Source organism: Sceloporus occidentalis, unplaced genomic scaffold, assembly GCF_023333645.1.
Source record: "Sceloporus occidentalis isolate IW3139 unplaced genomic scaffold, rSceOcc1.0.p SCAF_54, whole genome shotgun sequence".
In the NCBI taxonomy this organism is placed as follows: domain Eukaryota; kingdom Metazoa; phylum Chordata; class Lepidosauria; order Squamata; family Phrynosomatidae; genus Sceloporus; species Sceloporus occidentalis.
In genome coordinates this window covers 4,412,071-4,436,366 of record NW_028317034.1, presented here as the reverse complement: position 1 = coordinate 4,436,366, position 24,296 = coordinate 4,412,071, and the positions used below count along the sequence as shown (strand labels likewise).

The following is a 24,296-nucleotide window of genomic DNA, read 5'->3' as shown; positions in this document are numbered from 1 at the left end:
GTGTCCCGTTTCCTAGGCAACCTTTGGACACCAAGGGCTGTTATTAACCTGAGCCAAGGTCCAACGCACCATACATGAAGCCATAGTATTGTCACAAATACAGGTTTCACGCCATTTGTTTCATATTTATAGGATTTGGAGATTAAAACATGGAGCCAATTGCGTTACATCCCATGTAACGCAAATTGGCTCCATGTTTCAATCTCCAAAAGGCTTCTGGGTCACGAGAACTATGTTCTCAAATAGCAGAGGATCATGAGTAGACAAGGCCTCACATAAAAATTTGAAATAAATCGTAGTCAATATTTTTGCAACTATCTGTGACAAATATTACCCACATATTCCACAGGACAATAACAAAAGGATGTAGAAGTATGGTTGGAGATGCCCTTCATGGCTCCAAATGTTTGTTTTCTTCTGTTATTTTCGGTTTGTCGCCTCATCATTTCACGCGACATAATTGCATGAATTGTTGTGTGGATATATACCCCCTTTCAAGAAGCATAATGTGATTGATCTAAAAATCTGTCATTTCTCATCCCAACATGCTTATTCAAATCACTAAACAGGAAAGCACAATTATATTAATATGATACGCAAGCATGATGGATTTTAACATCAAAATCAGACGCCTCAATGACAGTCAAGTTTTACGTTTTCTTTATTCAGTCTTTAAAAGAAATGTTATTTGATATAATTTTATTTCAATAACCCTTTTTTTTTTTTTTTTATATAACCAATTTATATATGCCATCCTCTATACTTTGTAAAGATCTATTTTTTTTTTGCTTTGTCGTTGCTTCAAACACCGCAAAGGGATTTAATAAATAGAAACTAGTTCTTACAATTAAAGCGGTAAACATAGCATATAGCTTTCCAGAGGATTTGCGGGCCAATGCGGAAGGGGAATTCAGATTGTAAGCTCCTAAAATCAGAGTATCCTTCTGCACCCAGAATGGGCGTTAATTTGATTGTTATTTTAATTCTTCCCTATTGCAATGTTCTTACAGGATCAACTGGCCACCTGGATCTTATCGGAGATCAAAGTATAAAAACGTAAATAAAAATAAGAGCATCAAAACTAACGGCATCACACGTATACTATGATTAATATAAAATATCCCACAGACCAAGCCTTTGCTACCAGAGAAGATCAAAATCACCATCTCTTTATTGAAGAGTTAGTGTTTTGATGGATTAATGAAGTGATACATGTTCTGTCTAAACTCGCATCTGTCAGATAATATCACAAAGTGTCCAAATCTGTAGCTGTAAGGCTTTTTCCACAACATTCTCTGCATGCACAGAAGAACGCCACCTTTCTCTTCCACCTGGCTTATATTAAAAAAAAAAAAATCTCTTTAGTATCACTAAGCATCTTCCTCCAAACAACAATTAAAATCTCAAAACTCGAAGAGGGGGGTAAGATACCTAACTTTTATGGCTTAACAATAAAAATTCATCATACGATTTCAGAAAAGAAAAATCTGCTAGCATGGTAATAAACAGATATATCCAGACTGTCTTAAAGAGAAGGGATTAATCTGCTAAAAGATGTCGTGTACTTCCACGAATGCAAATCCCTTGTGCCCTTAAGCAGTTATAGGAATGTGTATGCTATAATTCAAGAGGAGAAGAATAGCAGGTGTGTAAGACATTGGGTTTCAGTTAAATAATCTTCAATGGAATTCATGAAAAGTGAGCTAGATCCAGCATCGAGATAAAGATCTGAGCAATTTAACTATTAAAGTGGAAGAAAAAGATTCTGTGCCAATTGTAAAGGGGCAAAATACATTTGTTTCAATGACCCTGACTACCTGAGCAGATTACACGCCTAGTTGGCTGCCTCCTGACATACATGCACTCCTATTGTCGGTTCCCATGACTTACAACTCTGCTCATCAACGTAGTGAAGTCAGAACTGATGTGCTCAACCATATTTTACCATATTGTACCAAAACAACAACAACAAAAAGTTCCAAAGATAATGAAAGAATTTCAATGGGTTCACAGAGAACTGTCCAGATGCGTGACCTTTTGTGATCATCCATACACAAATGAACCAGACGTTTTATAATCAGAGATAAAATAGTTTGTTTTTTTTTTATAATACAGAGTGCTCAGGTAGCTGAGAAACCCAAGGAAAGGCTTAAAGGGACTGGAGTGGTTTACCTGTAACGTCACCTTTGGATTTGAGGAGCTCAGTGACCCATACAGGGTCACTGAGCTCCCCAAATCCAAAGGGCCAATTACAAATATCCAAACATAGTTCTCCCTATGAGGAATTAACGACCACGTAACAGCGTACAAATCAATCAGCCTATGTATTGTTAAACCATTTAGCAAGGAAAACAGCTGATGTTCCTCTGCTACTTTGTATTAGAGACTGCATTAAATGATCTATAGGAAAGTTAATAAAGATTGGTTACACATGTGCATCATCGATTTCTTGGCTTATTTTAATTTTGTCTTTCTGCATCTATTAGCTCTTTGATGTGCTCATTTGCTGATAAAAAACTCCTTAGTTAGGCTCTGACCGCATCCCCACTCCCACTGTGACTGGAAACCACTCACTACAGATCTTTTTATAACTTAAGTACTAATACGGGGGTCATTAGGGTTCTTGAATAGATCTGAACAATTTGTGGCGCTTTTGAGCTTCCGTACATCATGTTGGAGAGAAGAAATCGCCTCCACTAAGATTCTACTAATTGAATGCTGAACTTGGAACATCAACTGCATGCCATACAAAAGACAGATGATAATCTCCCCCAGGTGAATAAAATGTGTGGGATATATGAAGAAAACACAATGCATGTGTAATGCAGTTAATCAACTATGTTTAATTAGGGATTGTAAAATAGGATTAGTCCATTAAGAAAAAGAAATACAGCAAGATATATCTTGTTTTAATAACATATACATCATATTAAGTCATGTATTAGGAAAGAAGCAATGAGGTATTGACAATAAGTATTTTTTTTTTATGCACTACAGCTATACTGAGCAGAACTGGTCCAAAATCAACTTTTTTTTTTTTTTTTTTTTTTAAACTTGAATCTACTACATGAAGGAGACAACTTATCTGCCACTTTTCTTTTGATATGGTAAGGTGCGAATGAATTTAATTCCCAGAAACGCACTTTAATAAAACACCAAAGTTTTTCACATAAGACTGTAATGAGAAATCAAACCTGTTTCGCTTCCCTCAACTCATTTCTGCCTCTCTGCAGTACACTTTGTTGATAAAATCAAAAAAGTGCCAATCTCCAACAATTGTAGAAAAAGACAATTTGAAAAAGTTAAAAAGGAAATTTACAATTCCGGCAATAGAGCATTTTTAAAGCTAAAGATTGACATTAAGCTTTACTTTAAGACACGCGTCAAACAGTAGAACTGTGGGCCGGATATGACCCTCAAGGGCTTTTTATATATCCGAGTCTTTATAAAGACATAACTGAATGAAATAAACCTGATGCCAATGTGAGTTTCATACAAGTCAGCCACTAAAAACACAACACCATAACTACAAGTGAAAAACCGCAACACACATTTGGGCTAGGAGTATTTGCAAATGTAAAACAAAAAAAATAAAGACGTGCAGGTGTGCGTTTGTCATTTGGCTTTGTCTGCAATAAGGTCAAACCTATCAACGGTGGACTTTGTTTAAACAATAAAGCGTGTCACCGGCTTTCCCAGTCCTGTTATTCTATGCTGCAGGTGGCGGTTGTGAAGCTCGTTTTGTAACCCTTTATGTACTACTGCCCTGGATTTCTCTTCCAGCTTAAGCAGAGTTTCTGGCCCAATTCACGAGCACGGCAAAAATAACTATGCTCTGGACTCGAAGCACACATTGGGCCGTGTCGGGGTTCTGATTTTCAATTAAAATTCTTAACTTTTTTTTTTTTGTTTTTAAATTGGACATATTGACCATATTTATATATTTTTCAGTAAATGTGGAGGAGCAAATGAATTATCATTATATCACATTGAAATAATAATTTATAAACAAACAGTAAAACATTTATATGAATCAAACTGGGTTTAATCAAGCCAGAAAATAAACCCTGTCCAGTGCATTTTTTTAAGGAGCACAGCCGACAGTGGAATACTACACTTAGCTTTAAGCCGTCAGTGTCTGCATGTATTTGCTCTCTCACTCGGTCACATGCTTTGTCTTTCAGTGCGAGTTTCATTAGTTCTTAAAAGGTATAACAATACTATTGCAAGTGATTTAGTGATCTGCATAACAGCACACTAAAAACAATATGCCAATTCTTTTAGCATGTCTACTGCAGCCGAAAACACAACTGCTGCTTTTGGAAACAAGAATCATCATATGGATATATAAGCGTTAAACAGTTATTTCAAAAAGGTAATATACTTTTCATGCACTATTCATGCCAGAAAACTGGGGTCTTGCCCTCTCCCCATATCATTTTGCTTTCTAAAAGGCACACTACAACCACTTCAATACATTCGCTAAGGGATCATTTTAAATGAATGTTATAATGCATGGAGGGTTTTATCAGAACCCCACTGCTTCTCTGTCTTCCATGAGATGCCTTTTGCTTGCCATATACATCGCCAGCCATGTCTAGCTGGCCCGTGTGACATTTGTGGGGGCTCTAAATAGACACCCCACATGCATTGGCAAAAAGTTCCCCAATTGATTTAAATAGGAGCATTTTCCTGCCAGTGATTAGCTGCTGGAAATTGTCAAAACAGGCATTAACACAGACAGCGGAGGGGAGCAGTAACACACTACAGCTCAGGTCCACACACACACTCGAATGCACTTGGTGACATCCCCCCTCCCCCAAGTCAATTGCTTATTTTGCATCTGTGGCAGGGCCAGTCCTGAGCATATCCCAAACACTTGCTTTTGTCATACACAAAACTGGTCTTAAAAAAAAAAAGAAAAAAAAAAAATTGATGAAACACAAATCTGTAACATTCATATTTGCAGTACATGAATGTTTAGAGTTTCATCTCGAAAGCAAGAAGAAGTCAACAATAATTATTATCGCCAGTAAAGTTATTTAACTCAGGGGCAGTACACGGAACGTCAGCACATTGACGCCTGTTCAGTCTAAACATCTATTGTATTTGGAAGCTGAAAAGAAATGCAAAGAATGTTGTAGCAACTGGTATAACCTAATGCCTAATCTCTGCTTCAGCCCCCAGCACACATTTGGTCACATTATCAGAAGAGGGGGTAAATAGTGTTAATATATTGCTCAGCCAACTTAACTTCTAAAGCCTCACAATTACACTTTGCCCTTGTGTTCAACCCTCTCTAGACAGTCACGGTGTGGTTTGCTAATAGCATGATGACAGTTGCAGCCTTTGAAACATCTCGAGTTACAAATGCTCCTAGAAGCATGGGATACGATTAGGCTAGTGTCAGAAGTCCTTAAGAAAACACGGTGCCAAAACTTTGGTGGTTACGCCACATAATTCTTTTCTTCCAACAAATTCAACCAACCCTCTCTCTCACACATCACAAAAACTAGAAAGATTAACCCTTAGAACGTGACAAACATGTTACTTGCCTGACAGTAGAGAACGGGAATTTGAGAGTATTTGGGTGTTGTTCTAATGAGGCGGTAGTAGGTTTACACAACACAAAATAAAAGCTGCGTAAACCCCCGGCGTTACGGAAACTTTCAGACGGGATTTTACATTGTCTGCTTTGGTCTTTTTCTTGCATTCAAATGAACTACCGACAACACGGTGGGTGTGTAGCCTACAGCTTTTTATTTACTCTTAACAAAGAGCTGCAGGTACGAGTTGACAGGCTGGCATATGAAAAATAAAAATAAAACACTCTGGCAGACTATGCACTTCTCTGTAGTCTGGGTTATAATAGTGAACCCCTGATTGTGATCTCCTTTATATCTCACAGAAGATAACACAATTTAGGTAACTGCCGCAGTTGAATATTCACCAGATTGACACAGATGGTTATGAAATGAATATCCCTTTTTCCTATACGCTCTGTTCTTGTTTAACCCCTTCGAGACAAAGGCTGATTTTACTTTTTGTACCCTTTGTGACAATGGCCTTTTTAACATTTCTGCGCTGCTTGTGTTTAGCTGTAATTTTCTTCTTTCCCGTTTACTGAACCCACACACATTAGATATTGTTTTTTTCAGGACAAGAAGGGCTTTCTTTAGATGACATTGTTTTGATTGTATCATATTATTTACTATTAAAAAAATTATAAAATATGGTGAAAAATTTAGAAAAAAATGACTGTTTCTAACTTTTAGTTGAAAAATCTTTTACTCATCTATAAAAGGTAATGAAAAAACCTGCTAAATAGATTCTACTATTTGTCCTGAGTTTAGAAATACCCAATGTTTTTATGTTTTTTTGCTTTTTTCTACCCATTATGGGGCAATAAGTACAGGTAGCGTTTTGCTATTTCAAAGCCATTTTTTCCAAATCTGGTAATTCTTCCCCCCATGTGCCATTTCGGGTATCTTTGAACCCGGCCAATGCAATTTACCCCATCAAGTCATATATTTTTGAAAACTAGACAGCCCAGGGTATTCCAAATGCTAGTATTTTAACTCTTTCCATGCACCATATCTACCACCAGTCTTTGTCAAACTTTATGGTAGTCATTTTTTTGCATTTGTTTTGTCATACACATTTTACTTCAGGTATGAATTAAAATGTTCTAGTTTATGTCACTATCACAAAACACCCCAATATGTGTTCAGCAACATCTCCTGAGCGCAGCGATACCCCACATGAATGATTTTGCCTGGCTGTTTGGGGGCAAAAGGGCCACATTTGGGGCATGCGCATTTTTCAATGTTGAACTTTGGCATTTGGGGATCCATTGCCCATGCCCTATTTGGTACATCTTTGAGCCGGGCCATTTCAGTGTGCCCAATAAACCCATATATTTTTGAAAACTAGACACCCCAGGGTATTGCAAATGCTAGTATTTTAACTCTTTCCATGCACCATATCTACCACCAGTCTTTGTCAAACTTTGTGGTAGTCATTTTTTTGCATTTGGTTTTCCACACACATTTTAATTCAGGTATGAATTAAAATGTTCTCGTATATGTCACTATCACAAAACACCCCAATATGTGTTCAGCAACATCTCCTGAGTACAGCGATACCTCACATGAATGATTTTGCCTGGCTGTTTTGGGGCAAAAGGGCCACATTTGGGGCATGCGCTTTTTTCAATGTTGAACTTTGGCATTTGGGGATCCACTGCCCATGCCCTATTTGGTACATCTTTGAGCCGGGCCATTTCAGTGTGCCCAACAAAACCATATATTTTTCAAAACTAGACACCACAGGGTATTTTAAATGCTGGTATTTTAACTCTTTGCATGCACATATTTTACCACCAGCATTTTTTCAAAGTTTGCAGTAATATTTTTGTGTGTGTATTTTTCCCACACACACCTACTTTATGTATGAATTTACAGCTCCTGGTATATGCCGCTGTCACACGACACCCCATAATGTGTTCAGCAACATCTCCTGAGTGCAGTGATACCCCACATGCATGGGTTTGTCATTTTTTGGGGGAACTAAAAGGCCACATTTGGTACGTGTGCATTTTTCTAATTGGAAATTAGATGTGTGGCCATCCTTCCCCCCGTGTTAATTGGGATGTTGTTGAACCTGGCCCATTCAATTTACCCCATCAAATCATACATTTTTTAAAAGTAGACACCCCACGGGCATTTAATATGCCAGTATTTTAACTCTTTCCATGTGAGAATTGTTTTAAGCTAATATGCTAATTTTAGGACTTGCTCACAAAAATATATTTTTTATATATATATATATATTTTTTATTTTTTTTAAAAAAAAATTTAACATTTTTTTTCAACTTGGAGGTTCCCCTGATAGTGACATCAGTGGGAAATGATTTTTACATTTTACTGTTTTTTTACTATTTTTTTTCTAATTATTATTAATTTTATTTTATTTTTTAATTTATTTTTACTAATCACACTGTGATTAGAAAGCTGGGCTCCATTGACTTGCATGGTGAATGCAGTACCTGTATTCAACCTGCAAGTGGAGCCAAAGTTCTCTAGATGGTCTGGACCGTCTAGCGAACTTTTAAAATTTGTGGTTCCTGTTACAGGACGGCGGCCATCTTCCTTGATGGCGAAGATTGCCGGCAGCTGCGGCTGTGACCGCTCTCCGGAGCGGTCACAGCCCATCAAAAGGTTAGTGTTTGGTGTCGCTGGATGCCTCCTGATCGAGGCATTCCAGCGACACCATTTAAGTTTAGGAGGCGATCGTTGATCGCCTCCTAAACGCTTTTAAAACGGGCGTCCGCCGCCATACAAAGTATGGCGGATGTTGACGCCCCGTGGAGGGGCCAGAGATGGCCCCTTCGTGCCGATCGCGGCGTTGCTGAATGCCTCGAGGTCGAGGCATTCAGCAACGCTTTTTGGGTGCAGAAAGCGATAGTAGATCGCTTTCTGCACCCGTTTAAAGACGTGCCGGTCCTGGCACGTCAATTGTCGTAAAGCACATGCTTTTCCGTGTCGTGCCAGGACCGGCAATTGTCGTTAAGGGGTTAAGCAGCACCCCCCACCTTGTGTTTCAGTAACTTCAAAATGTTATACGATATACTACTTGTTACGTCCATTGTACAGCTCTGTAGAATATGACGGTGCTATATAAACCACCAATTATTACGCTTTCATAAAGACAAAACAGCCAAGCGATAACTTGGTACGTAACGCAATTCCGAACTATAAACACAGCCATCAAAGGCAATAATAAGACAACCAGCTTTAATAAGCATACAGATTCTTCCCAACGAAAAATAAATGCAAAAACGTAGTGTGTCTGGAATATGCATACGTCATTTATTACCGATTAGTACGCTATCCAAAAACAGTCATTTTTTTAAGACGAATAACACTTTTATTCTTTGTATGTGGTACTGGAAAGGTGAGCACATAATATATAAACCTATACGTCTGCAAAAAAAATATCAAAAGTCTACCAATGTTTATAAACACAGCCATACATAATACAAAAATGGAGTTGGGGTTATTTATTAACTACTCTAGAGGGGAGGATCCATAAAATAAAAATAGTATTATTATTCTCTGTGATCAGGATAGACTTGCCAAGTAGTTAACTACTGCCAGCCAGAAATAGAAATGCATGTCTGCTTACAATCATGTTATGTGTAAAGTTGGACAAATTTACAACAAGAAGTTTGGTGCCAGCACTAAAGGATTAGAGGCATGAATACCTGGCATTTAAGCATACTACATACACACCTCTTACCACCAGGAAAGCTGTCCAAATGCCAAATTGGGTCTTCTCTTAACAAATCTGTGCTTTTCGTGAGAAGAATAGCAAAATACTTTAATTAAACAGAGCTTTATTCAAACCATCGGTTATGAGTGTGAGCCACCGTAAGCCCAAAATGAGCTTGTAGAGCCCTCTAAGGAGTCGACTCAACCGATGAACATGGGTCTGGCTGCAACCAAGTCAACTATGGGCATCTCCAGGAGTTCAGCATTAAAGGAACTGGCCACTAAAAGAAAATGCGTTATAATGCTTACCTTGCCAAGTTCAACTTGTGCACCAGAAAAAAAAATTAGATTTATTTTGGGATTCGCTAGCTTGCTATATAGAAACTGTCATATCACAGATAACCTGACTTTGCAAGAAATTAAATGCGATATTTTATAGTTTTGTCGAAAAAGTACTTTGACATTTTGTCTGATGATGAGCTCCAACAGGAGGAAAAGGTGAAAATAATCCCGGATTGTCCAATACCCCCCCAGTCCTCACTGGACCATTCTAAACAACGGATGGGATGACCACATGCCCCAGAAAGGAAAAATGATCAACAGTTGTCCTCAAGAGAACCTAATAAAAGTTTCATGTGATGGGCCATCAGATACGATGATCTTTTTCACCACGAGATAGCTCAGTAAAGCACCGAGAACCTACGCACAACTGGGATGCTATTATATACCATTAAAATCATACTTGAGAGAAAGTCAATCAAGAAATGAACCAGACATTTCCAGGAGGAAAAAAAAAAAAAAAACAAAACATAAAACAAAAAGGCACAGATGGTGAGAAAAAATATATATATGCACAGCAGTAGAATATGTTTAATGAAGATGAGTTAAATAAGAAGATCAAAATTCTCTATTTTCTCTTAAATAAGAATCAGGTATACATAGAACGGAGAGCTTAAATGTTAAGTTTTCTAGTTGTAGAACTAGATGTTTTCTGAGGTCCTCCCCTCTAACCACTTCACTGTTTTATATAAAAAAAAAATATAACAAAACTTAGGGGTCTGAAGAATAAGCAGAAGAGCCTCCAAGCAGAAGTGGTAAAGGTTAACACAGTAGGGAAATTCAGACATGCATGGCATAAGCATACAGCTACCAGGAATCTAAGAGGAGACCATGGACCAATTAAGGTTCGAGTCTTTACATAAGGAAAATGGGCATGAATAGAGGCAAGGAGAATAGTTGTTATCCGTCATCCAATAACTCTTTGTTTGTGTCCGTATTGCCACAAAGAATAATCCTAAACAAATGATGGCATAATAAAATTTAAAAAAGAAAGACACATATTGTGGGCCATTTGTAGAAGTCTTTTCAATCACACAGTTCCACAGCATATGGATTTCTGTGTTTTTCATATTAAAAAAAAAGCATCAGCTTTTTATTCCAGTGCTCGTCATAATAGACGTGTCATTGAATGCAAATAGGTTTATACCTTTGCATATCAGTTTACCTCTACCATAAACAAGCTTATAAGAAAAAGGCAGGGATAGGGAGATGTCAAGGAAACTCAATAGGCAAACAGAGAGTTAATAACGATTCACATTTAACGCATATCCCCAAAAGGATTTTATATCTGAAATGTAACCGCAGTGATAAAGCTAAACCAGACGAAGATATGCTGGTTAGGCTGATATAAAGAACGCAAGATTAGGGTGCAAAGAAATGCAGGTGCAAATAGGAAAGGGTTAAAGGATTGAAGAGATTATCACAGAAATATTGTTCCTCATTATGGATTTCAGCATAAAATACTAGAATTACACCCGCTTCTGTGTAGAGAGAAATTGTGAAGGGGAAAATAAAAATGTATTTGCAGAAGAACAAGAATGCATAAAATGCCTGCCACCAATGGCCAAAATCAATGATTTCAATTGTAAGCAGGACTTTGCAATATCTGGAAAGTGATGTGGATCATTGGTACCCCTTGTAGAAAGGCTGTTATGTAATGGGATTATTGATTTCAAATGCAACACTTTGCAGAACCAGCAAAGACACTGCTTAGAAAATGAACTTCAATAAACTGTTGAGCAGGAAGGCAACCGACCTGATGGTTAAACAGTCACAGACTAGGTCTGCCTGGTTGTGCATTTCTGTAAATACCCCCTGCATGCGATTGTGCTGCTCTACAGTGACCTTTAAAAGAAAGGTGTGGGCTCTTAACCACAAACGCGGCACTAAGACACTCAAACCAGAATCATAGTCCGCACAAAAAAGCTGCCATGAGTGCCCACAAGCAAAAGGCTGATGCTCCCCGTTGCTTTCCTTTCTCTCTTCTTGTAAGGAGCCTCCTGCTGAGCATGTTGAACAAGCAAGCCTACTGAGTTAGACTGAAGGGGTAGGTGTGATGTGTGGTGGGGAGAAGTCAATGCTTTACACACCGGAAAGCCTCCACAGCCAGGCTCCTCTGCAGGATGACCCATCATATGGAGCAGGCAGGACCTGGTACAGGTCATCATTGATAAGCGATACAGACAGTGGTGGTGGGAAGGGACAGAGGAACATCTCTTGGGAATGTCGCATGTGATAATCTCCTGTCACAGTGAACTCTCTGAAGGTGCACTGCCTGCTAGAGGACCTTGACACATCATAGTGCACAGGCTCATCATGCTTACATCGGACCTGGCCAGGGGGCTCATCCTGCACCACTGTCAGGGGCAAACACTGTCTAGATAAAAAAGGGTAAAGGGCAGAGATGGGGGCACTTCTGGAAGGAGATGACAGCCTGCAGCTAGGACCATTCCCCATCTAATTTCAGAGAAACACTGCCAGTCTCCTGCGGGCACTGCAATACATACCGGATTCATGAATGACAGCGGCACCCCTAGGACTTCACTCACTGACTGACATTCCCATAAGACACCCTCACACATCACACTCCAAGGACCAGTACACACAGATACACATGACACCAAGTGACAGCCCCCCAGGACAACCAGACACAAAATCAAACATTCAACAAGAGTCATCTAGAATGACAGCGTTCTATGTCCCTTAGGACAACCACACACAATGACACACCACCTGTGGCACTAGTACTATCGTGGGTGACAGGACACCGCTAAGGCTACACTATTCATATCAACAGATCTCCGCTATGATTACAACATACATAATGTGCGCCAGGTAACCGCTAGGACCATTGTGTGCAGACACGACACACCCTCTTACCTCTTTGATCTTATCCCTCTTCTCCTTGACGTCTGGGTCATCCGGCTCCTTCCCCACCACCCCCACTGGGGGCTTGAAGACCCTGCTGGGCAGCTTCCCCCCAGCTGTCACCCTGCCCTGGGCCAGCAGCTTCTTCTTGTCCCGTATGATGTCCCCCTTGATGTCTTCGGGGGGCCGGTTCAGGGTGTCCTTGGCTTCCCTCAGTGCCCGCTCATGCTCCTCCCGGATACGGGCAAGCCGCCCCCCAACCTCCGGCTCCTCCTCCAGCCCCCCAAAGCTGACCGACGGTCTGTGTCGCGGGGGCTGTTGGAAGAAGACTCCGCTCAGCAGCTTGGACGAGTCCGGCAGGAAGAAGATGGCCCCGAAGCACAGGGTGATGAAGCCACTGAACACCAGCAGCAGCAGGAACTTCTCCGTCAACCGAAACCCAGAAAGCTTTCTCCCTGCGGGGCCCAGCAAGAGCAGCCCGGGGCCCGACACCCCTACCCCAGGGGGGCAGCCTGCACCGCCTCCCCCGGTGCTTCCAGGGGCCACACCGAACGGCAGCATCCCCTCTCTTCCGGGCACGAACTGGCTTTGAGGAGAGCAAAGGTCAGGACGGCACTACGACACAGCACCTACACCAGTCAACATCCACAGCCGCTAGGACGGGTCCAGGTAAAGCCGTACACCGCTAGGGCCACTTTCTACTACTCCTTTGGGCTGGGGAGGAAGTTGTGCCAGCCAAACCTCTAGGACACGTGTGGAGGAGAGATGCTAGGACCGTCAAGCCCGTTTGTCAGAGATAACAAAGTTGATAGCTTCCGGCTCCAGGAGTCCGTGCTTTGCTTGGCTCGCTGATACTTCCTTAGCAGAGCCCGCAACCCCGGTACTTGGTGTCCGAAGTAGTGCTGACACTTCTCGGGCTGTTTGTCAGATAGTTTATCGGAGGGGGTGGAGTGTGGCCGAGAGAGGTGGGATTTCCCCCCCCCTTCCTAGTAATAGAAAGAGGGCGGTCCGCTCACGCCCCCTTCCCCTGGGCGGGGCAGAGCAGGCAGGTCACTTCATCCCCCATACACAGAGTTGCAGTGCGGTTCTTTCCTCTACCCAGCTCTGAGTGAGCCTCAGGGTAGCCTGTGAAGGGAGGAGGTGCCTGACCCGCCTACTAAGAAGCGGAACACGCCTATCCCCACTGACGATTGGCTGCTTCTCTCTATCTACACATAAAGTTGTATGATTGGTTCTCTCGCCAGGTTCTTGAAAGTAGCTGCTTGATGCACAAACATCTCTGTTCGTAATGGTCTGGGACCGCTATATGACGGAACGCAAAGGCCACCGGTAAAGCATCAAATCGCAGGGTATATTCCTATTGGCTAATGCGCCCACTCCAGAACACCCCGTGTTATAACATGACAGCACTCCGTCCCACGCTGGACACGTCCGTGCTCCCTTTAACTTTGTGATTGAAGGTCTTTTCAGCGAATAAGCTTCAGGGCGCATCCCTAAATGCTCTCCCAAAGCCACACCTTTCTGATTTCGATAGTAATAGCAAAGGCGGAGACTTCGCCAGAGTGGGCGGAGTTACGTGTCCTCATGTGCTTCTCAAGCTGATGTGCATATCGGTTACGGGGGCCGCATGCGGCGCACACCCTGTCCGCAGATGCAGTCCAAATACATTGATAAGAACGAATGTCGGCGAAGTCTATTGCGCAGGACAATAGGAGCTAGAGAAACACAATATGACGGCAGATAAGACGCATTCGGCCCTAGTCTGCCTGCTTTTCCTGTTGTAGAGACAGACCTTAATGGGTCCTGGGTCTTGTCTCAGATTCAGTGTGGCCATATGTCTGTCCCACACATGCTTAAATTCCCTCATTGTATTAACTTCTACTGGGAAGCTGTTCCACTAAAATACCACCTTCTCAGTATGTATTAAAGACTGGAATATAACAATTTAGACACCTGAGCTAAGCACACAAACCACTGCAGAACGTTCCGGATGAGAGATCCTATATGTTAAGTTGCTATTTATCTCACCGCACTAAATTTGGATCTTAAAAATCACTAATTTACCAGTAGGTCGCTAGGGTTAAACACACAAACCAAAAAGTGGTATAGTTTCACGCACGCACGCACCTGCATCCTGTAATGTGAAAAGTCATCTTCCTGTCATCCCCCCCAGTACATAATTGCTATCACAGTGCTTTTCATAAAATAAACAAGGCTGGGCTGTTATCTTTCACTACACAGGGAAGTGATCTGCAAATACAAAATAATTACAAATGTGATCTTTGTACAAGATTATTAAAAATGGTGTTCGACCATGAAAGAGGAATTATAATCCAAGGTTTATTCATGTGTTCGAAAGGAACATCCCTTGTAGCCGCTAATATATATATATATATATATATATATATATATATATATATATATATATATACTACACACACACAAATTTACAGTGGAAGGAACATTTTAATGCAAGTGTCCCAGATGTCTTTTGTTTGCTGAGTTAAAACAGTATTTAAAAGGTTAAGATGCTGCCGGGTAAGTGAGGAAGTGGCCAAGCTAGTAAGACAAAACTTCCTGGACCAAGTTTCCTGCCCTTACTTTCTGGAAAAAAAACTAAAACACTGATTTATTTTTTTTGACCCTTTGAATGCCAGAGTGGGTGATCAGCATACAGCTTCCTGTACTATTTCCAAATGGAGAGCAGATAAATAGAAGAGTTTAGCGCAAGCATCGATCTCATGACTTATTTCCCACGATACTGCATTTTCACAATCCTAACGGCAGGCTACAGCCTGCTCTTTACTGGAAAGATACTAAAGAACATCATGATCTGATAAGCCGCCCTGCACCCTGTCTAGTCGCTTCTTATCGGCTGAATCTCACAATGGTGGGAGGGGAGGGTGTTTGGTTCTTTTTCATATCAAAACTTCTGATATCACTTCTTTGTTATACTCGTTGCCTTAGGGTTACCAGTTCCCAGATTCACAGCAGCGAGCTCGGTAGATCTAAAGCACTAAAAAAATTAGGAAACATAAAAAAAATAAGAGGTTCATCAGATGAATAATAATATTGAATGTTTTTGATGGTACTGTGCTTACTGTTCATTTAATGAAAAATATTTTGAGCAAAACACTGTTATGCAGTGATGACCAAACCTGTCTTACGAAGTAAACTCTACCTGCTCTTGTCACATTGACTGCACAAGAACCTGTACAACAGGCTTAACTGGCTGACTGTGCGCACTAATAAGTAACGGGGTTTGCCAGGACTATGTCGCAGAGCTATGATTTAGAAAATATAACCATATGGGAACTGGGGCTGTATAGAAGTAATCACAGAAGGGGAGCTCGCCACGTTCATGGCTGATTTACATTGGCCACAACACATACACTATAGGTACAAAATTGTTTTGAAAACCCCTATCATCCTCTCATGCTTTTGTATAGTAGGTTAAAATTTAAGGCAAATGTAAAGGGAAATACTAATAATAGAACATATTTGTAATTGTTGCCTGCCAAAAGATTAATCTTAATAGGTGTAGCTTCAGTGTGGTATGTACAGTGCTGTGAAAATGTATTTGCCCCATTTCCTGATTTCTTCTATTTTTACTTATTTGTCACATTTAAAAGTTCTAGATCATCATACCTTTAATAGAAGACAACATGAGTAAACAGAAAATGTAGCTTTTAAGTGACCATTAGTTAATGGTTATAGTTAAAACCTATATCACCCATGTGAAAAGCAATTGCCCTCTTAAACCTAATAACTGATTGTGCCACCCTTGGCAGCAACAACTGCAATCAAACATTTTTGATAACTGGCAACAAGTTTTTTTTTATCGCTAGCGAGGAATTCTTGCCCACTCTTCTTGGCAGGATTTTTTTTAACTCAGCCAATGTTGGAGGATTTTCAAGCATAAACCACCTTTTTAAGGTCATGCCACAGCATCTCAATCAGATTCAAGTCAGGACTTTGACTAGGTCACACCAAAATCTTCATTTTTGTTTCTTTTGAGTCATTGAGAGGTGGACTTGCTTGTGTGCTTTTGATCATTGTCATACTGCATGACCTAACTGCGCTTGAGCTTTAGGTCACAAATTGATGACCAGACATTTTCTGGTAGAGAACAGAATTCATGGTTCCATCAATTATGCAACTTCACCCAGTATGATGGACATCCAGGTCCAATATACAGTGATTACACAACTCTAGCTATATGAGAAGACAAAGAACTCCAGAGAAAGAGATAATCCTGATTTATAATAGCTCCACCTAATATTCCAGAAGGCTTTTCCCCATAAAGTAGTAGACCCCATTCTGCTGACAGGGTCTAAGAGTTTTAAACTCCCTTATGCTTTGGATTGATACATTTATTTCCAGGCACAGGTCCCTGTGTTCAAACTAATTTAGATAGGGTGGATGGGGTGTACCCCTTAATAGCCCCATTATTTGCTGGGCAGTTATGATTTATGTGCAGTGTCCCTGGTACCTACCGAATTGTCCCACATTTGCCGGAATCATGAGCCAGTTGGGGAGATCCTCTGATTTTCCCCAACCAGCCCAGGGAGCTTCAAAGTCAATGGCAATCTGTGCTGTAGGAATTGTCAGCAACGACATTCCATTGGTCGTTATTAAGATAAGTCCACTTATTAAACTTTGGACCAGACTATCTTATAAGTAATCAACATTTTCCTTTTATCTTGCTAAAAATGTTGCCTCTTCTTGTTCTTCTGTCTTCTTTTGTAGCTGGAATCGGCAACCCTGCATGTTCCCAGCCAAGCTCACCCCCTTGTCTACATTAGGGAGCAATCCTAAAATGAAAGAACCAAACAATGTTTTTTTTTAAAAAAAAATTTCAACAGAATAGTGCTTTGTTCCTGTGTTTGGAAGAGGCCGTGCTCTGGAGGCTTGTTGTTTTTGTGGAGCTCTGGTTATGTGTCTCTTTTTCCAGTGTTGTTATACTCTGATAAATGTATTTATCTTGTAAAAACATACAAACTGCCTCAGCAGAACTTTGTGAGTCATGGTGCTATTTAACGTGGAAACTATATAAGTTCATTTTTTTGTTAAACATTATTAATTCTTAGGTGGGATTTCATATGTCTCAGTATAAAGTATTTAGACTGTACATAACACAGTAAACTTGTGCAGTGGAGAAGAATTTGAACCCACTGTGTTTTTTTTCAGCTATGGGAAGTGAACTTTGTTAAGTCATTCTAAACTGGAAATGACATGATAACATTCAATACTAAAGTCCATTCCATAGAGACAAGGAATTTCGTAATGTCACAATCGTATGTAGGATACAGAGAGACAGGATAGTTATGGCAGATGATTTTAGCAAAAAATGTTTAGGTGATTTTGATTGTTCTTCTGAGTATTAAGGCAATCTAAAAAAAGGACTTTGGATTTTATCACCAGTAAAGTGGAAAGAAGCCAACAGAAAGTTGATCAAAAGGAGGGTGGGGGGCAGCAACTTGTGGTGAGTATAAAAGGGCAGAACCAGTCAGGGAGTGCTAAAAGTCGCTCTCTTTCCTCGGATCAGTTAAGTTAACTTTTTACCTATTTCTAGGCGGCACCCCTACTTACAGAAAAATCTATTTTAAACTTAAAGGTGCTGTTCCACTTAGATAATTTATTATTACATTCACATCTGCACCAGCAGATTCTACAGGACAAATAAAGTGAGAAGAGTTATCAAATAAACAATATACAAAAACAGCAATAACATAAACAGACATAAGATGCACTGGCACAAGAGGAGTGCAGGGTCCTGCTCTTGTAAATTTACAATCTATTACAATCACATTAACTCGACTCTCCTTTAGGTGCGTGTAGACCTAAATTGGCAATAGTAAATATGGGAGTTGGACATCAAATGTGAATAGTCATGAGATTATTCTGACTGCCCTTCAGGTCAACAATTACATGAGCATTTGGGATTATCTTTGAAATCCCAAACCTTATGGATTTGCGTCCTTTTTCTTTCATCCTTACTAACTATGAAATTTCTTTGATGCAGAATGGGTTAAGGCAAAGTACTACACTAATGAACAAAATCTGTTCGCTAATGAACATATCAGTAATGAAGTGTTATTTAGCCTCAAACACTAGGGTACACTAGGGTACAGGATCAGTTTGCAAGAAAATGTGGCTCATTTAAATTTGCATCTTCAGGCATGAGTTCTCCTCTTATTCACATACATGCATACATGCAGACCTGAAAGAGAGGCTCTTGTACATCCTTTTGCCTTGAGGCATTTGAAGTGCCAGCAGGACTCAAATTTAACATTCAATGAATACTGTTCAGAAAGGTCAGTCCATGTCAGTTTGACTATAACACAAACCTTCAGAAATAGTATTATGTCGCTTTTGGTGACTTGCAGGAATGATTTATCCTGTGGGCCACTGAAAACGGTACAATTCTCTTTACAGAACAGCTCATGGTCCTAAAGTAGTAATTCTCATAGGGATTTTATATCTCTTCTGTGCAATGTAGAAAAGCATGGCCATGAGTTATGAGTTCATAAGCTGGACAGGGAATGACAGGGGTCAGCAGGGGAAGCTTGGTACCATTCAGCCCGGAGGGCAAGTCCAGCCATGGGGCTCAGTAATAAAGCAGCAGAACACATTTGGCAGACGACACACCCAATGTGTATTATTAATCCCTGTCCAATACACATTTACAGAATGAGAATGCATTAAATGAGCATAGTAAGGGTCCAGTTAGGATACTTATTCTGCCCAAAGTTCTTATTAATGCAGATGAATCAATGGCTTTGCATGTACTATATGTACCGTATTTCCCCATGTATAAGACGCACCTTTTTTTAGAAAAATGTGGGGTCTAAAAATCGGGTGCGTCTTACAGTGGTGGTAGATTTTTTTATTTATTTTTTACTAAAAAGGGGACCTGCTGCTTACCTTGATCCGCCACGGCTGCATAGGTACCCAGTGGAGTCACGTGAATGCACATCGCATCACATGACTCCGCTCAGTTCCTGTTCCTGCTCGAGCAAGGCAGAGGGGAAACAGCGGCCCCCACGGAAGTCGGCGAGTGGCAACAGAAGATATGCAGTTCAGGTAAGGTGGGGGAAGTAAATTAATGTATTTATGTATATGTGTGTGTCTGTGTGTTAGCATGGATCTGTGTGTAGGGGGAACAGGGAGGCTGAAAGTGATGTGCATGTACTGGCTGCCTGAGCATGATAGGAGTGTGATTGCTAACAGTTGGTAGCAGCTAACATCAATCACACTCCTATCATGCCCAGGCAGCCAGTACAATAACTTTATGTAATATATATATTTTTTAAAAAATTTCGGCCCCCAAAAATAGGGTTGCGTCTTATACTTGGGGAAATACGGTAATACACACATCCCCTGCCAGCTCTCTATTGTGGGTCAGATTAGTTCAATTAGGTTACTTATGTACAGATTCTCATTCATTCAGTAGATAAACATTTCTGTAAAAGTTTGTTTTTGTGACACAAGCACGTGCAAATGTTTAGCGATACATTTATCTAGACTCATTCCAAAAATATGTAAAGAAAAGGGTGTTGTTCTACGAGAGGATAATGTAAAAGAGTAGAAAATCATATTGTGGATGCTGGAGATGTCATATAAGAAGGTTAAATGGCAGTGTGACCCAAATTCCTCACAAATGTTATGCCTCAATAGACTGAGACCATAAGTATTGAGTAGTTAGGTTTCTGTGTATTACTTTATGGTTGTTTTTGTTATTTTTGTTTAGGTTTTTAGTAATAACAAAATGACATGAATTTATACAGTTTTTTACTGGCCGTTGTTGAGATAACAGTAGGGCAATTCCCATTACAGAAAGCTGTTAAGGGGATTTGGATAATACACATTGCCAGAAGAAGCTGCTACTGTCCATTTTACTCCCTGGTTTGGTTTTATGGAGGAGCTTTACCGGATTTGAGCTGTGGGTTGGCTGAATTGCCCTCCCGTGTGATCTTGCAGTCCTAGTATGTCAAATAAGCTTATTTATAAACAAATACCAGATCTACTGATAGCAAGTAAATTCTACAATCATAGTTTACAGAACTTTAAAACATTTAAAAGTGTCAGAATTTTTTTTCACATACCTTTATGTGGATCCTCAAACCACCTGTATTTAAATTATTATTCTTTTTATTATTTGTCGGGTTTTTTTGTCATTTTTATATTATCATTCATTGTCAATAAAGCACATTTTTTACATTTTTTAGAATAAATACTGACACTTTGTGTTTTAAATACAAGAAGATGGATAGGGCAGGTTTGAGAGTAGTATGCTTTTGATCCATGACACTGTTAAATATTTCAGCAGAGTCTTTTGTTTATAGCATAGGGAAGGGTTTGTTTCACATGTGTTCCAAGTAGAACCAATATCTGATATCTGCTTTTGGCAGTGTTATTTTCTGGCAAGCTCAATTAGATGTGTCCTATGATAGACGTTGTTCTGTTACATTGCAACAACCGATGAAAGGGAACATGTTAGAGACTGATTAGAGCCTCTGTTTAGCAGGACCATGATGCAGCTTCAACCCAAACCCCTTCCACTTTAGTCACATTTTCACCACCTCTAGGCACAGAGTCTTGGACCCTGCAAATGAGATCAAATTAAACAGTTGTGTAGGCAGGGTACATGTGGGAAATCTAAAGAATGTGGTCAGAATGGGTGGAAGTGGGTGGAAGGACCATTACTTTCTTCCCAACCTGCCTCATTTTTAAATAAGAACATTTTCCCCTTCAACACACCATTGTCACAAGGAGGCACACATTTCTTCTGGAATGCGTACAGTATGCAAAGTTCTCATTACTGGATGCCAGTACTCCATCATACCCCATCACCCTCGTAAATGTGTCTGGAACCATCTGCAGCCTTGACCCTGATCTTGTATGATTCAGTTCCTTAACATGTGGTTGAAACTTTCTTGCACTTAACCTTCTGCCAAGTTTCAACTTGGCAAGTCAAATATGAAGTCAATGAATTCACCAAGTGGCATTGTTATTGCTTTCAAATCAGATGTACAATCTGCCTGTTGTGGTTCAATTACCAGGAGGGTTAGCAGCCTAACTGAATTGCTAAAACTATTTTGTCAAACTATGTATCCAGGACAAAACTGTAACTCTGCTGTCTTGTTTAGTTTTGTAACTTTCTTTTTTCCAATAAAGGATAAAGAATTCAACACTGTGAACCAGAAGGTCTTTGTCAAGCCTGGGTCCAATTGCCTGTGTGCACTTGATAGCACAGTAAAGAATTACAATACTACATGATACTGCATAGTTTTTTTTGTGTGTACCTGTTTTGCTATCTGGGCAATCTGCTACCTTTAACCCTTTATCCTCTTGACCATAGCTGGGTGCAGACCTTAATTTGTACAGGGTTTGTTTTTGTACTACCATTACATGTATACCAAGCTGTGAAACCATATTTACACTACAAACTACTGGGTCATAGCTTGTATATATTTTAAAGGGATCAAGACAATATAGCTGATGAGAGCTATTGCGTATTATACACAAATACAAAAGTTTAAAGAGTGTGCAAAATGTGTTCCAGCAATTTTACAGAGTCTTGTTTTACATAGCACAATATCTATATGTTCTTTGTGTAAGATAAATGCTCACTAATCACACTGCTTACTAAATCTAGCATGTGTTTTCTTATAATAATGTCTCCAACCTTGGGGCACGTATTTGCAGTGAGTAAAATGGCACTTCACAGATATGCTATGGGCATAAATTAAGCAATTAAAATTAGAGCAGAGGACACGTGATTGACAAGAACATAACCATTACTAATAATAGCTATAATTAAAAAGTGTCTTCAGGTGTGGCAGCCTCAGGCAATGTTAACCTTGATGCATTCCTGTCCATTATATTGAAGAGACAGGCGAATCATACAAAGAATCTTAGTATGCATAGTTCAAGAATTAATATTCATATATGTTATTAAACTAAAAGCTTTTTTTACATGGACTAAAGCAAACTGTTATGTAATTTAAAATGAAGTGGTGGTTACTTTTACAGGTGTTGCAATAACAAAAGTATTAAAAAGTTTTGCTATTTTGTGATACAGTTGTGTTTGCCATTTGTGTATTAGTATGAATAAAGACTGGTAATTCTGATTGTAGAATGTTGGATGTTAGGTTTTAGGCATTGTGCCTATGATGTGCTTTATTTATAACCCGCATTGTATGTTGTAGGAAGGAAAGAGAGAAAAAGGAAAGCATGGAGAGAGGGAGGGAGAGCGAAATAGAGAAAGGGAGCGGAGAGAGAGAGAGAAAGGCAACATTAACTCTGGGTATCATAAATCAGTTTATGTCATGCCCAAAGGGAGTTAGGCATCACACTGAATCCATCTTAAATCACTGAGATACATAAACTTTCTTAATTGTCACTTAGACAAGAAAACAAGTTATTTTAGGTCAAAATAGTTACCTGATTTCACACAATGGATTGTTTTGATTGAAAAAAACATTAAGAAATATTGCTTTTATCATGCGGGAAATATAACTATACAAACATTGATCTCAATTTGAGTGTTGCAGATGGGGAATGGTTGGATCATTGTGATGAGACTATCTTTCTTCTGCATAGTTTCTTGCTGTCAGGATAAAGTGGTTTGTGTGGTTTTGGTTATTTCACTGAAGTGTATTTAGAACATTGGATTCTACATTATCATGCCAAATAGCAGCTGCTAAGCAAATAAATATTAGAAATTAAAATGTTATAGTGACGGAAGAGAAGATAGCAAAAGCGGGCTAGCCCAATGGGACATAGAGGTAATTACCCCCTCCAAACCAAGTCTCCTTCAAATACGTCATGCAGGGCGGGTAGAATTTCTTCAAGGAGAGCTGGCCTGACTTCTTAAAGCGTGGCATTTCCCAGGGGGCAGCCTTCATTGGAAGGTAGGTAATAAGCAGCAGTTTAATATGTAAGTGCATTTAAGTATCATGTTTGTCAAGTTTGTAGTTACATAGTCACATATGTAGAATTTCTTTTGTCCCAAGTTATTTTTCTCTGAATCATGACATTTGGCTACTGCCAAATTTTCTCACATTTTAAAGGGGAACACCCATCAACCTGCCCCAAGTTTACATCCTTAAGTACTTTCAAAGCGTACCTGTAGCTTTAACATGAATAGACACCTGGCCATCATTCTTATTGTATTCTACCAGCCTTTTCTCCTATGATCTACCTCATCATTTAAGAATGAAAGCCACATATTACTGAAAGGTTGCAGACTGCAGATTTATTTTTGGCAATCTGCAACTTTGTAAGAGGCATCTGACTTCATTAGCCACAAAAGGTGCTCAATGTCCCATACAAAAGCCACATAATGTCGAAAAGAGGGACCACGCTGAAGATTTAAACAGCAGACTGCGCACCAGAAGAGAACCAGGAAACAAGGACGCCAAGTTACCTATGCCTTATGCAGCACCAATGCAGACCTTCTTGCCAGAAAATGCCCCTAGGCTATTGTGTACTAATAATGTACAATGACAACAGGGTTAAAATTGTCCTGCACACTCTCTCTCGAATAATAGTAATAAAAATAGTCTAGTGAAAAACCCCTGTATTAATAGTGTTTTTGAAGTAAAAACAAAGGATGCACAAGGGGTGGATTGTTTTTAAACCCCTTGCGTCATAATCAGTTTTCGCCATCTGACCCTGAGCTAATTCTATATAAATACTATAAACTCTGTATGATATGTCTCTTTGATTGTGTGTTAATTATCTAATGTAGTCTTTGAGATCACACTACCTAAAAAAATGTTTTATTTTACTCTAAACTAACAGTCAATA

At 39.7% G+C, this 24,296-nt stretch overlaps 1 protein-coding gene across 1 annotated transcript in view; it reads right to left on the bottom strand.

Annotated features, from left to right (window-relative positions):
- The window catches only part of LOC149288042 (mannosyl-oligosaccharide 1,2-alpha-mannosidase IA-like), a 128,838-nt gene extending 115,798 nt beyond the window's left edge, over positions 1 to 13,040 (bottom strand). Inside the window, exon 1 of the mRNA XM_089492174.1 lies at positions 12,492 to 13,040. Coding sequence (XP_089348300.1) covers positions 12,492 to 13,040 — 549 coding nt within the window. The remainder of the gene's footprint in view (positions 1 to 12,491) is intronic.
- Between the last annotated feature and the right edge of the window lie 11,256 nt (positions 13,041 to 24,296).